Source organism: Quercus lobata, chromosome 8 (assembly GCF_001633185.2).
Source record: "Quercus lobata isolate SW786 chromosome 8, ValleyOak3.0 Primary Assembly, whole genome shotgun sequence".
Lineage (NCBI taxonomy): Eukaryota > Viridiplantae > Streptophyta > Magnoliopsida > Fagales > Fagaceae > Quercus > Quercus lobata.
In genome coordinates this window covers 61,761,697-61,776,364 of record NC_044911.1, presented here as the reverse complement: position 1 = coordinate 61,776,364, position 14,668 = coordinate 61,761,697, and the positions used below count along the sequence as shown (strand labels likewise).

The following is a 14,668-nucleotide window of genomic DNA, read 5'->3' as shown; positions in this document are numbered from 1 at the left end:
AAGACCGAGGCCTCGTTTGATACACATACGCCGATTAGAACTAATTTATTACTAGTTAAGACTTATAGACACTTCAGCCAGGGGAATCGGGAGATAATCATTCATACAAAAAAATCTTTACATCTCTGAGAAACCAAAGAGGAAAAATGGCTCCTCTAACTCTAATCACCTCCCAATCCAACCTCCTCCTCCGAACCCCTCTCCTCCTCCCACCACAAAACCTCACACCCAATATTCATACTCACTCCTCTCCCCTTTCCCTTTCCCTAAACCAAAACCCCAAACCCTTCTCTCTCCGCCTCACCACCAAACGCAACCCAGCAACCCTTGTTGTTCTCTCTTCTACTTCTACTTCTACTTCTTCTTCCACCATCCCAAACCCACAAATCTCTCACTCATCACCACTCACCAAAACTCTCACCACCATAGCTTCCATAGCCTTGCTTGTCCTCCCCAAAATCATTATGGGCCCACAATCTCACTTAGGCCTAGTAAGCTCAGTTGGGCCACTGTTCTTTGCGGCTCTGAAGGACAGGCCTTCTGGGTACCTGAACACGCCGCTCACGGTGGTGGCTGCTGGTTTGGCTAAGTGGCTTGATATCTATAGTGGGGTTTTGATGGTGAGGGTTTTGCTGAGTTGGTTTCCCAACATTCCTTGGGACAGACAACCTTTGTCGGCAATTCGTGACCTATGTGATCCTTATCTCAATCTGTTTCGGAACATTATTCCACCAATCTTTGATACTTTGGATGTTAGTCCACTTTTGGCTTTTGCTGTATTGGGCACGCTTGGCTCCATTCTCAATAGTAGCAGAGGAATGTATTGATAATTGATTGGGTATGGAATCAATTAGGTGTTTTTTTCTTTTCTTTTCTTGTTTTGGGTTTTGCATTTTGTTATGTCTCAAATGTCATGTAAGTCATATATAAATAGATGAATTTTGAGAGGTTTAGAACTTGTGGTTTGATCATGTATGTGTATCATTATGGTTTTTGTTTTCTAATCTTGATTGCTCATATTGGCCTTAGTTTCTGATGTTTATGTGTTGGAAATATTAGCAATATGTAGGCCATTTTTAGAATTCTGAGGAGCTATTGCCTATTGGTAACAATCTTTAAGATATTGACTTTAATTTGTACCTAGAAGTTCTATGTTGGTTTTACTTCGAAAGATCATTCTCTTAGCAGAGGGGGACAGGAGGTTAACAGAGGGCAAGCAAGTCATAAAAGTTTAGGATCAGTTCATATGGTTTTATTTTGAGCTTGAGCCAAGTTCGAGCTCACCACCAAGTTGTACATGATTAGTACATTAATCCCAAGGTGTTTTTTGGATGGCATGGTCTGAAGACCACCATCATCTTTAGGAAAACTGCAGTTAATTTGAGCACTTACCAAAGCAAGTAAGCAACCTCAGAAAATCATATATAGCCTACAGATGGCTCAGTGTCTCTATTTGCTTGTTTACTCGTGTAAACTAAGGTTGTGACTCTCCATTTGCTAGTTTAAAAGTTGTGAAAAGCATTTAGGAACCTGTCTTTTTTTCTCCCAAAATATTTCCATTAACAAAGCAGACTTAGTCCCAAAATTTTATTTTTATAGTTGGTTATGAATCTCCAGTAGACTAGTTTAGGATTGACTACTTATATCACCATTTTATTCTATCTATTTTTCCTATACTATTCCCAACGAAAGAAATGTTAAAGCGACAACCTGCAGACTAGTGAGTCCGTGACATGGAAGTTTTCCAAAAAAGTGTATCGAGCAATGTTGCTCAATCTGGTAGGCAATTGTGATGCAGATTGTCAATAGAGTATTGAAATAGAAGATTTACGCATTTACTTTTACAAGTGAAGTAAAAAAGGCATATTATTAGACGAAGTCTTATTTTGGACGTATGCCCCCCCTATGAAAATTGAAGGGGGGGTGTTTTCCGAGCTTCTGTTCTCGGCTCAACTCTTTTGAGGAGCAATCAGTGTCTTTAACGGGCATAGGGAAGGAGGAGATACAACCACTGAGAACATTTATTTTCATTACAATGGGAAATTTCCGGTTAGACGAATGTGGTCCAGAGTACTACGTAAACCATAGTTATTAACAGCAGCCTGAGCAGCCCTATATCCTCCTCCATATGCTAGGGAAGCATCGTGGGCGATTTGGTGCAAGAAGAATTCACCCAGTTTATTTTCAACATCAGACTTTACACCTTTTTTTGATGATGATGACGATGATGATGATGAAGCTGCTGATGTAGATGGCATGCTTTTATCAACTGGCATCACTTCTGTCTCAAGCCACATGTGTGAAAGCACCTGACAGATACCTTCCTCTACCTCAGGGTTAAGATTGTGGTAGCCTGCATAAATCAAAGGTGAATGAAGATCCAATTCTGTATATCCAGAAGATGATCCAATGAGGGGATTCAGAGGGGCATACTACCTTTAAGGCGTAACCAGCCATGCATCAACTCGTGAGCAAGAATAGCACCTGTGAGTAATCTGCATTCAACAAGGATATCAAACATTAAGATATGAATGAGTATGTGAAGAAATGGATCTTGTTAGTGTTAATGTGTTTGTGAGCCTGATTTACATTGTTGGTTCACTGATTGACAACCCTAGAATAGATGGTTGCTAACATTATTGTCTGTGAGGTCCTGGACTCAAATCTTGATTAGTAATCCTCATTCTGTTACATGTAAGGCTCTCTGTTGTTTTGGTTTTGTTGGGTCACATGAGAGTGGTGTTTAAGGTTTTGTGATAGATGGTGTAAATTTAAGAAGTACATGAAAACTTCAATAGAGAAAAGATTTGAAAAAGAGCCGCTTTGTCTATGTCAACACATGGGCATTGCAACTCCATGCTCTATGTAGTTAATTCTTACATTTAACATCGATTATCCTCATATCACCATCTATATGAGATGCCACATTATTGTTCAATAGGACTTTATACACTGAATAAATGACAGAAGAGCTTTATGTTCAGAAAGTATAATATGGAGGCACTCACCCAAGATCAGTGCTACTCCACTCTAATGTCATGCCATAAGTTAATTATAATTGGAGACTGGATAAAAATTTAGAAAAAAAACACAAAATGCAAGAAGAATTTAGAGAAATTTACCAACCCCACCCCCCACCACCAAAAAAAAAAAGAAAGAAAAAAGAGAAGAAGAAGAGGAAATTGCCATTGACAATCACCTTGGAAGACCATATAGAACAAGAATGGCAGTAACTTCACATCTTCGAATCAGCTTTTGGGGTTGGGTTCTCATTCCTACAAGTCGGTGACCACCAATTCTCGGCCTTTTTCTAATCTGAATAACATATCAATACCCTTGTTAACTATTTTCAAATTTAAGAGAGTAAAACCACGTACAAATTTCTGATTACATACACTGGTGACAGTCTGCTCTTCAGAAAGGCATAAACCCCTTGTCTCAGGCATGTGATGAAGGCCCTGAAAAGAACCACTTCAGAATCAAAGGAATTCCATGAAATATATATATATACACACAGACACAGACACGCACAAAAATAGACCAAGAGTTCATTTATTACATTCTTCTCCCCAACAATGGCTTCATTAAGTGCTTGTCTTTCAACCAGAAGCATGGGAATTTGCTGATCTAGCCTCATGTTCATTCCTTCATAAAAATCTCTTATGGAATGGTAAAGGGGTTGACAATCACCGGTATCCATGATAGCAGATTCCATGCACTCTAAGCATAAACTCCGTCCATCTTCCAAAGAATAGAATCTTGCATTCCAGGACTTCAAGAGGGCGGAAAAGAAAGGGAACAAAGAGCAGTTACATGCAGGTCGATGTGATTCAATAGTCATTCTGTTTCATTTTATAAAAACAAATAGACATAATGTAATAATATGAAAACTCTATTCCACTGCTTATATTATTACCTCTAAACGTTCACAACTACAGCACCGAGCTGTGTTATCATGCTCATGTGATGGACAATATTTTTGAGTCCAAAATGGATGGCACCTATACTCGATCAAACCAGCAGAATTTGTTGGGATCTGGAAATTTTTTATATAGCAAAAGTAAGAATGTAAATAACTTAAATGAAACAAGATTTAACATGTATCAACTAAAAAGAATACGATTATTTTTTTTTCAATCTGGCCTACAAGCTAATAAAAGAGATTAACTAGCATTCCTGTTTTCTCAAATATTACTAAAAGGATTTGATATATTTGTGACGGATATGATACAGATTTTCATACATTGCGGAGTCATTATGAAACATTATTCATTTGCAAGATATAAAATTTCAAACATCTCAAGAGTTCTTTCTTTAAACTAGTCCATTTTGTGTTGCAGTACACAAATGAGATATTGAATTTGAATGTGAAAATTTTATTTCAAATTTAGTCCGGATCCTTGAGAACAATTATAAATCCCTGTCAGCATGCCCCAGTTAGGTAGCGGCAACCCAGTTCTAAAATTACACAAACATACCAGTATGATGCAAATTTTTTTTTCTTTTTTCTTTTTTTTTGACAAGATAGTATGATGAAAATTTATTAAAGAGTACTTTTACTTATTTGAAAACTAACATTATGGTTTAAAAATAACAACAACAACAAAAAATGGAGATCAAATACACCATAGTTAACTTCTCTTACAAATTGGTGGCAAACTTCACATTTGGGATGGTTCAGCTCTTTGAAACAAGACTTGTGATAAGGGTCCCTTCCTGACAAAGAAAACTTGGATCAACAGAAAAAACCGTAAGAGCTAGATGAAGGAGAAGTGTCATCATCATTACTTGTATGGTTATTTCACATCCTTCTAAAAACTTAAAAATCAACTGTTACAGTACAAGTCAAATATGGAAAGAAAATACTAATTAACAAAAAGAAAAGGTCTGGAGAAGGAAAGAGAATATTGATTACCTCATGCTCAGTAATTGGGTAACCACAAGCACGACAGCAAAAGCACTCTGGATGGAAAAACGTTCCCATGCATCCCAGATAATTGCCATAGCCTATGTCACGTTTGCAACCACCACATATCCTGCAAGTTATCCGCATAAGTACACTTGACCAATCAGATTCAAGATTGTTAAGTTATGACTTTCAGAGTAGCAATTGGATTTTGTATATTGCTATTTAAATCATTACATGAAATCAGACAAGTCCAGTAGCAACCTTTTGGAGATAAACATCAATCTGGGGTTCAAGCAAACCATGTACAGCCTAGACTATAATCATCAAAACTCTCAATAAAAAACTAAATCTTGTAAGCAAAAATAGTAAGTTATCTTCTGAAGTTATTTCAAGGAAAACAAGAAAAATAATAGTCAAATGAATTTAAACATCTGATAGATTGCTTATGAAACCATAGGTAAAATGGTGTGGTCTTACAGGATTATATATATATATATATATATGTGCTAATTCTCATTAATGACATCCATGCAAAAAAGAAAGAAAAAAAAAATCTAAACAGAGCAATATACTTGTAAAATACAATTATTTCGAAGTTAAAACTACTATATAAAGAAAAAAGCATTCATCAGGATCAACTGGCAGAACACTAACAGGTTATTACTTACTAGTGCCACAGGCCAGTCAATCAGTTATGTGTACTTTTTATAAAAAGGGAAGAATCAGAGAACTTTTCAGGCCAGAAGACATTAATTTCTAAAAGTTGGCAAAAAAAGTGGCCCATCTTGGCAAACAGCAGCCACTCACAAACTTCAACTATGAATAAGGGATCTTGGTTTTTTTTGTAAACATGAATAAGATATCTAACCAGAAACCCCTGATGTTTGACATGTACACACCGCGCATAGTTACAACTACGACTAAGAAATCTAACCTGCCACATCTACTGGGATAATATGGTGTAGGGGCAAAGGGGGGATATGGATTTGGATTTAGGGCATCCCGAATTTCCCTAGAAATATCATCGTCATCATCTGTCCGCCATCTATATCCTGGGGAAAAAGAGAGCAAAGAATTAAAAACTTGACATTAAATCATGACTTTTTGTGTGTGTGTGTCCGTGCAAGTGCATGAGAGAGAGCATAAGTGTAATAGGAGAGCAACATTTGTGATCTTAAATATTAATAACAGACCATTTGATCTCTTGGAATCTTCTGCCAGGGAGAGTGCAATTGCACGTTCCAAGTCCTCTTTATCCTTTTGAGACCTAGCGCGATCATCCTGATCACATTAGAAGAATTAGTTATAAATTTTTTTTTTTTTTAAATTTCTTACTAACCGAGCAGTGAAAATGTAAAATTTTAGTTATTATGATATGAATGAAATCAAGTTCTTTATTTGCTAAATGAACATCATCACTGAAGGAAATTATTTTTGTTATAGGTATCACTGAAGGAAATGTTAGATACGAACCTATTGCATTATCCATGAGGGATTCTTTCACAAAGCAGAAACAAGCATATCTTACAGGGTTTAGTGAAAAAAGGAATGGCAGTGTCTATCAGACAATTTTTCCATTCCATGTACCAGCTTGATTCTGGTTATACGTAAACATAACTCCACAATATGCGGACCAAAATTTTTAAACATAACTACACTACTACATTAACAAAAGTTCATCCACAAAACCATGGTTCTCTAATCCAATTATAAATCACCACACCATCCCCAATAGTAAAAAAAGAGAAAAAGCGCAACCATTTATTTTAGACAATTTGCAAAAGTGTAAAGCATTTTGAAGACTCATATACTAAGAATGATATAATTTTCTCTTTACACATGCACCCAATGGTTTATGAGAGAAGGACGTGTCATTTGAGCTAAAACTCATTGCCAACCATACTTACATTCAAACCAATATCTAAGATTGATTAAAATAACGATTAAAAAAACAACAACAATGATAATGGAAATTAGCAAGACAAGGAAAGCATATTGTATTGTTTACCAAGGATCTAAACGGTGCACGCCAAGCCATGTTTTCCTCACCAACGAGCTGAGGATGATGGCTACTACCACTACCACCACCACGATCGGACCCACTCTTGAAAAGCTTACACAGCCATCTCATAAAGCGAGACTTTCTATCTGCATACGAAGAACCAACGTCCCCTGCTTACACAAATTAATTTCAACCAAAAAAAAACCAACCAACCAACCACCATCTCCAACTATTAACAAATCAATCAATCATATAAAAAAATAAAAATCTCTATCGAACAAAATTAAACTATTAAACAAGTCTCAGAGGCATTTCATCGAACACGTACAAGGCAAGCGTAGAGTGGGGCGTACCGTAAATACACGGCTGAGATAAGTGGTTGATACCAGAAGGAGCCATGAGGATCGAACTCTATGTATAGAGTTTCTCGGGAAGGCGAAAGGAGAGGGAAATGAAAAAGGACGAAGAGGAGGAAGAGAGAGAGAGAGAGAAAGTGACGGCTTGGAGAGAAAGGAAAAGAGGGGGGAGAGAATGTAATAGACATCGTTAATAGTGGATGGAAGATTGAAAAAGGAAAGGAGGGAATCTCTGAGAGAGAAAGGAAAGAGTTTTAGAGGGGTAGAGAGATTCTTGGCTTGGAAAGGAATTGAAGGGAAAAACTAAAAAGTAAGAGAGTAGAGAGAGATAGCTGAAAGTTTAGGAACGAGGGAATCTGCTGAGGCGGAGAAACAATAAAGTAACGGTGGAGGGCTACGCAGAATCCAACTCTTTTTTTCCAGGATTTTGAAAAAGGAAATTCTCAAATTCTCAAATTCTTGAGAAAAAGTTTTATGCTGTGTGCAGTAGTGTAGTGTGCACACGCATGGGGTTTAAGCTTGAAGGTTTTTTCTCTTTTCTTTGTTTGTTACTCTTTTTCTTGGGAATATGATCGAGTTTTGCCGGGAAAAAGAAGGGACAAGAACTTGTAAATTTTATTACACACACTTTATTGTAGGAAATCATGTTTTCGGTTATAAATTATAATCACTAAAATAATGAAGGATAAGGAATAAGGATAACAGGTGGCAATTTTTGGGGAAAATGGGCTCTTTTACTCTTATTTTTATTATTTTTTTTAAATATTTAGCACAGTACTAAACGTCTCCATTTTAAAACTATTTAAGAGAAAGTTCTTGTTTTTGAAACTCAATATTGTTATATGCATATTTTTAAGTGAAACTTGACCGGGGTAATGGGCTTTTGTTCTTATTTTTTAAAATATTTAGCATAATATCCCTGTTTTGAAACTATTTAAGAGAATGTTCTTTTTTTTGAAACTCGATTTTGTTATATGCATATTTTTAAGTGAAACTCGACTGCCGCGCGGGGGGGGGGGGAGAATGGGCTTTTGCTCTTATTTTTTAAAATATTTAACACAATGTCCCTGTTTCTATTTAAGAGAATGTTCTTATTTTTGAAACTCGATTTTGTTATATGCATATTTTTAAGTGAAACTTGATAATAGCAATGTTGAGTTTCACTTAAAAATATGCATATAACAAAATTGAATTTCAAAATCAGGAACATTCTCTTAAATAGTTTCACTTAAATTTTTTTTTTTAAATCAAATTTCGAAACAGGGACACAATACTTAATAGTTTTAAAACAAAAACATTGTCCTAGATATTTAAAAAAAATAAGGGCAAAACCCTATTTTCACCAAAAATTATTAATAAGGGAAAAAGTTTTTCTTTTTTTAGCTTATAAAAAAATGGAAAAAAAAAATAGGATATATTTTAGAAATTTTTATAGTAAAAAAATAAAATAATAATTTTTATATTTTTAGCGGTGTCAAAATTTTTTTTAAATGATTTATTAATAAAAGATGGGTGTCATTAAGATAATTTGTTAATAATTTTTTTTTTAAATGTTGACACAATTTTTATTGAAAATATAAAAACCTTTCAAACAAATTAATTATTATTTTTTCATAAAAATATTTCTTAAAAGGCTTTAGGATATCCATTAATATTTTTATGAAAAATCATGTTTTTAGCTAACGTGGCATTTTGTAAATAACTTTACCACTCCAACGAGTTTAATACTTTAATACAAATGGTTCCGTTGAATTGTTGAAGGAAATAGCTATATAAGGGCAACATTTTCCAAATAGTAATTTTTAAGGAAAATTTTAGGAGAATAACATGTGACTGAAGATATTTAGTTATGTAAATTTTTTGTGGAACTTGAGTTTAACAAACTCGAGTTCCAACTCAAAATCGAGTTTAACAAACTCGAGTTCCAATTTGTTATACAACGTGAGACTATCACGCAATCTAAACTAATTGAAACTCAAGTTTATATGAACTTGGTTTTGGGTTGGAACTCGAGTTTGACAAACTTAAGTTTCAAAAAGAGTCTACATAACTAAATAACTCAGTTACATGCTATTTCTCTTAAAAAATTTCTTAAAAAGTACTATTAAGCAAATTTTGCCCTACATAAGTGCCATAGCCATGGCCTTTATTTTATGGTCAATCCCTTTACTAGCCGGGCCATGGTTTCGAATGCCCGTTGCCCTTTTCCTTTTTCTAAAAGAGATAAAATATATAAAATGGAAATACTCCAAAAATGATAATGAAATCACTCTCAAATTTTCATTTATTTTTATTTTTTACATTGCTATCAAATGAATAAGGTTGTAAATAAGTATTTTTTTTTGTTAAAACTAGAGATAAGCATAAATTAAAAATTAATAAGTTTGTTATAAAACATATCAGCCTTATCAAAGGCTGATAAACTTTCCACCACAAGCGGTGGTTTCATAGCACTCATCCCATTTTAGCCAACACATCAGCATATTAGTTGGCTTCACAGTAGATGTGCTCTATTCCATTGTTGCATAGGGATGTGTTCTAAATAAGTTGAGTCAAGCCAAATATCAAGATGTTTACATGTTAATTTATTGATTTGAAATTGAATTTATCTCGTTATCAATCATGTATCTACTCCATGATTGTAAGAAGTTTTGTTGATAGAAATAACTAAAACCAACCAACATATATTCAATTAACTAAATAAACTAATTTAATGCACTTTTAAATAAGAAATTTATGTTTTTATTAGAATAATAGTTAATTGATTATATTTACCATTGCTTGTTATTTTAAATTTTTTTGTGACAAATAAAGATTTAATAAGATATTAGAGCAGGTGCTCTTGATTGGTAATTTAACTGTTTCTCTTTTAAACGTTGCATGTATTAATAATTAACTATAAAAAATTTCATCTCTAACGTTCACAAACATATCAAACTAAGCCTTTATTCAAGTTTGATTATGTAAACTATTCGAATTTCAAATTTGAGTTAAAACTTGGTTGATTTAGTTCATGAGGGAGTTCCAACGAACATCTTAACAAGTCCAGATCAAGTTATTCACAACATTTTATTTATTTTGGTTTCTTTTCTTTATGAGTAAACAAATAAAGAGAAAGTTTTGCTTTCGTAGGTACAAAATTTTGGATCAAACTTTGGACCATATACCTTAATAAAGAGATAGGCTTTTTTTTTTTTAAGTGCTCGGTATATATGGCCTAGTTCTGTTGAGAACCATACTATTAAATCTAGTGCTAGATTATATACTATGATCAGTTGTGGTCCATAAAGAACTGATTCTGCGCCAATTTCCCTTGTTTCGAATAATGCTAGTTTTTTCTGCCCCCTGTATTTTCCAATTCCTTTGTTTCCGCTAAGAAGGACAATAATAAACACTTGTTTACTTCATTTTCAACGAAGACTCATTGCTAATTTTAGTGTCAATATCTTCTTTTCTAGATTTTCCACTTCCCAGCTGTGACATTCTCTAAACAAAAACAAAATTCCCCTCTCCATATACAGTTCATGTAGGATTATATCTCCTTAAAGAGAATTTTATGTGGCCCACATTTGAGTGAAGATGAAACTCATGTCTTAAGTTTCTTAATTCATGTCTTAAGTTTCCTATTTGTGAAAGTTACATGTTAGATGTAACATCCTTTAGTAACTCTCAAATGGTGTAACCCATTTGGTTAATAAACACCATGAAGTTACAACTTTTAAGCTCCTTGATGGAAGGAGAGTTATGAAAATCTTCATCTAAAAGGGTCCCTAGTCTAGCCTATGTATATAGCCTGTCTCCATCAAAAGGATATATGTAAAGTAAAGGTCATAGACTAGAAGACACCTTTTATAAACACTATTATCATATAGTGAGTCTTCTTTTTCTCTAAACATTTAAACAATTATGGCTGAAGGTATGTCTATGTTATTTTGTTTCCGCTGCACTCTGAATTTTGTCTTACATTTGGTATCAGAGCCATCCTTCATGCTATGTTGTTTAGTGATTTTAGTTTGAGAAATTTCTATTATTTCCAATCATGGTATATTTTTGTACCATCTATGGTTAAAGTTTGTATGCACTAATTTAATTTTGGGATGAAATTTAAGTTGTGCTGGATGCAAATATAGAGCATGTATACTTTAAATCCTATAGAACAAGTTTTGTGGATCAATATATTTGGCATGATAACACAAATGATCCTTATATTTTGGAAACCATAACTTTTTAAAATAAATTATGGGGATAAATGTGTTGCATGTAAGTTTGAAATTATTTCATAAAGTTTATTGTTACACTTACATATGAGATTTGGATCATTCAAGTGAGTAATTTATTTAAGTGCATTTTAGGTTTCTTTGCACTTATCATGATTTAAGTATTATTTCATGTCATTTTGGAGTGCATACTGTCATGATCAATATTAGGATTGGTTGATCTTTATGATGCTATTTGAAGTGGTGAATATCAAAATGACATGGGAGTGGCCATAGCATCCTAAGCCATGATGATAATCACATCAAGAAATTTTTACAAGACTTCATTAGGTACAAAGGCATCTAAGTGGCAATTAATTCATGAAGATAATGACTTGGCCCCATAGGGAGGTTATTATTTTTATGATTTAATTGGAATAAAATGGTGAATGTAGCATTAAGATGAGATTTTTCCTAGGCCCATAGGTATGGAAAATTTGATTCTTAGTGTTTATATTTACTAGTTTTATGAATAAAGTTTTATAGTAAATTCATGCATGATGCGCCTTTGCCCATAGGAAGGTCGAATTTACTACTAAATTGACATTGGTTAATTTAGAATTAAAGTTTAAGTTTCATAGCATTAAAGTTTATATTCTTTGGGTTTGTGGATCTATGTTTTGGTACTCACGTGGATGAATCACCCATCTTATTGAATAAAATATGTCAAATGAGAAACTAAGTACGAGGGTGGGAGTGATTTGATTGCTTGAGAGTAAGAACTTGGAAATTTATTCCTATAAGGTTAAAGGTTTTGTGAAAGCTATTTATATTAGTTTACAAGTTCCATTAAGGTTTGGCTCCCAATAAAAGTTTTTTATTGCAAAATTTAGGCATATAGGCACCCTACTAATGGTATATAAAGGTACACCAACTTTGTTGTGTCATTTGGTTTTACTGGGCACATTGTTAATCAGTGTATATGCCTTAAGATTAGTGGGAGTAAATGCATTGTTTTTACGCCTAAATATGTGACATACTACTTGGAAGTAGTGATTTTATTTTGTCATGTAAGATATCCTACATGCTATGAAGCTATAAGACAGGCATTATGGATAGGTCTTAAGGTTGTCGATTTTATGATGAGACCTTTAAAGATTTTTTCAAAGATAACTCGGCTATAATTTTCTTCTCTAAGGACAATGAATGTGAAAGCCGAAATAAACATATCGACATAAAGTAACGCAGACTAAGAGAGAGTTTTAAGAAATTGAAAGTGTCCATTGTGTTAAAATTATTGAGCTAATATATATTAATTCCATAACTAAAGGTTTGCCGGCAAAGCAGTATAAAAGTCTTTTGGACATAAGGAACCTGTTAGCTCATTTAATGTTTAGTTTCTCTCTAATTATTCTATGTTTTGGACACATATTTGGTTATTTTTGGAGAAGAAAATATATGATTTTTATTTTGTGCACATAAAGTATATATATATATATATATATATATAAAGTTTATTTAATCCATGGGGATAAATAAAGAACAGTATATCCGTGGGGATGTTTAGAGGAGGACCCGAATGGCTAATAGGTAGTCCATTCATAAAGAATTAATGGCCCATAAAGTACTCACGTAAGGATTACCATACATTGTAATACATGGAAGGAAGTACTCATTATATTAAGGATATTACCGCCATGATTCATGTATTGGATTCTTTATTTGAGTGGGAGCATTTCACCACTAGTGACATGGATAATATCATGGCTATAGCATAATGATAATCACTTATTGAGTTATTTAAATTTCATGTGGGCCAAGTGGGAGAATGTAGGATTATATCTCCTTAAAGAGAATTTTATGTGGCCCACATTTGAGTGAAGATGAAACTCATGTCTTAAGTTTCTTAATTCATGTCTTAAGTTTCCTATTTGTGAAAGTTACATGTTAGATGTAACATCCTTTAGTAACTCTCAAATGGTGTAACCCATTTGGTTAATAAACACCATGAAGTTACAACTTTTAAGCTCCTTGATGGAAGGAGAGTTATGAAAATCTTCATCTAAAAGGGTCCCTAGTCTAGCCTATGTATATAGCCTGTCTCCATCAAAAGGATATATGTAAAGTAAAGGTCATAGACTAGAAGACACCTTTTATAAACACTATTATCATATAGTGAGTCTTCTTTTTCTCTAAACATTTAAACAATTATGGCTGAAGGTATGTCTATGTTATTTTGTTTCCGCTGCACTCTGAATTTTGTCTTACAGTTCAAAGACAGGATCTACTTTTATCACTTATTAGAACTTTTAGAGAAAGTTTCCTATCTGTCATGAAAACAACGCATTTTTTTTCGACCTTCGAATATTTTAAAAATAACTTCAAGAGGTTAGTTAAGTGTTTCCTAAAACCTCATGATATCTATAAAACTCTGGGTTCAAAATCTCTATCAACATCTTGGGTCACTCATTAAGATATTCTTCTCTATAATAACTTGATATATATGGAACGGGGGACTACATACATTTGAGAGAATAGTCAAATACTTAAAAAAAATCTTAATACCCTCCTTTATAAAAAGAAATGCAAACTTTTGAGAGATAAAATAAAAAAATAAAAAAGTTTAGATTTGAGAGGCTGAGGAAAATCACCTATATTTCAATTTATACTTTTGGTATCATTTACCAGCCTACAAAGTGTATAACCCATATGTCATCTTACAATTTTGTTCAGCACAATTTCAACTTAGATTCTTCCACAAGTATAGCACTATAGCTACAAGTCCAACTCCAAGATAGGGATGAAAAAGTCCATCTCTTTACTTGGAACAATCTTTTTGTGGTCAATGTTTGTGTTTGCCCTCTCATCTTAACACAGAAAAATGATTTGTTTCTCGATGACGCTGAAATTATCTGTTAGTGCATAAGAATTAATGTTCTCTAATTTTCAACTCGACCAAGGTAGAGAACTTTTTGATGCAATCAACCTTGAATAGCTATGACCTAGATCAACATGTGAAGTGGTGTCATCTCAAGGCTCCAAGAATAGCGATGAGATGAAGATTTTGCAACATTCAATTAAAAAACCAACTTACTATTCATGAGTTCTACTATACTATTTTAGCTAACTTTTACATTTATTTACAATACTTTTAATAAAAAAATTTCAATAAAATAAAATAAGCAGATTCCAAACAAATCCATAT

General features: G+C 33.5%; 2 protein-coding genes across 3 annotated transcripts; one reads left to right on the top strand and one right to left on the bottom strand.

The window, feature by feature from the left end:
• The first annotated feature begins 71 nt into the window (after positions 1–71).
• LOC115958178 (ylmG homolog protein 1-2, chloroplastic-like) lies at positions 72–971 on the top strand. Its single transcript, XM_031076567.1, has one exon. It carries the CDS (start codon positions 147–149, stop codon positions 825–827), a length of 681 nt encoding a protein of 226 aa, XP_030932427.1. The 5' UTR covers positions 72–146; the 3' UTR covers positions 828–971.
• An 877-nt stretch (positions 972–1,848) lies between these two features.
• Positions 1,849–7,854, bottom strand: LOC115958177 (protein DA1-related 2). 2 transcript variants are annotated; one of them, XM_031076565.1, is made up of 12 exons: positions 7,265–7,854; positions 6,918–7,081; positions 6,103–6,190; positions 5,844–5,961; positions 4,916–5,036; positions 4,646–4,729; positions 3,917–4,036; positions 3,560–3,772; positions 3,396–3,458; positions 3,200–3,315; positions 2,437–2,495; positions 1,849–2,353 (listed from the first exon to the last, which is right to left on the bottom strand). In XM_031076565.1, exons 1-12 carry the CDS (start codon positions 7,308–7,310, stop codon positions 2,031–2,033), a joined length of 1,515 nt encoding a protein of 504 aa, XP_030932425.1. In that variant the 5' UTR covers positions 7,311–7,854; the 3' UTR covers positions 1,849–2,030. The 2 variants fall into 2 exon arrangements, with proteins under 2 accessions (XP_030932425.1, XP_030932426.1); XM_031076566.1 differs by having other exon boundaries at positions 6,918–7,057; positions 7,265–7,853.
• Between the last annotated feature and the right edge of the window lie 6,814 nt (positions 7,855–14,668).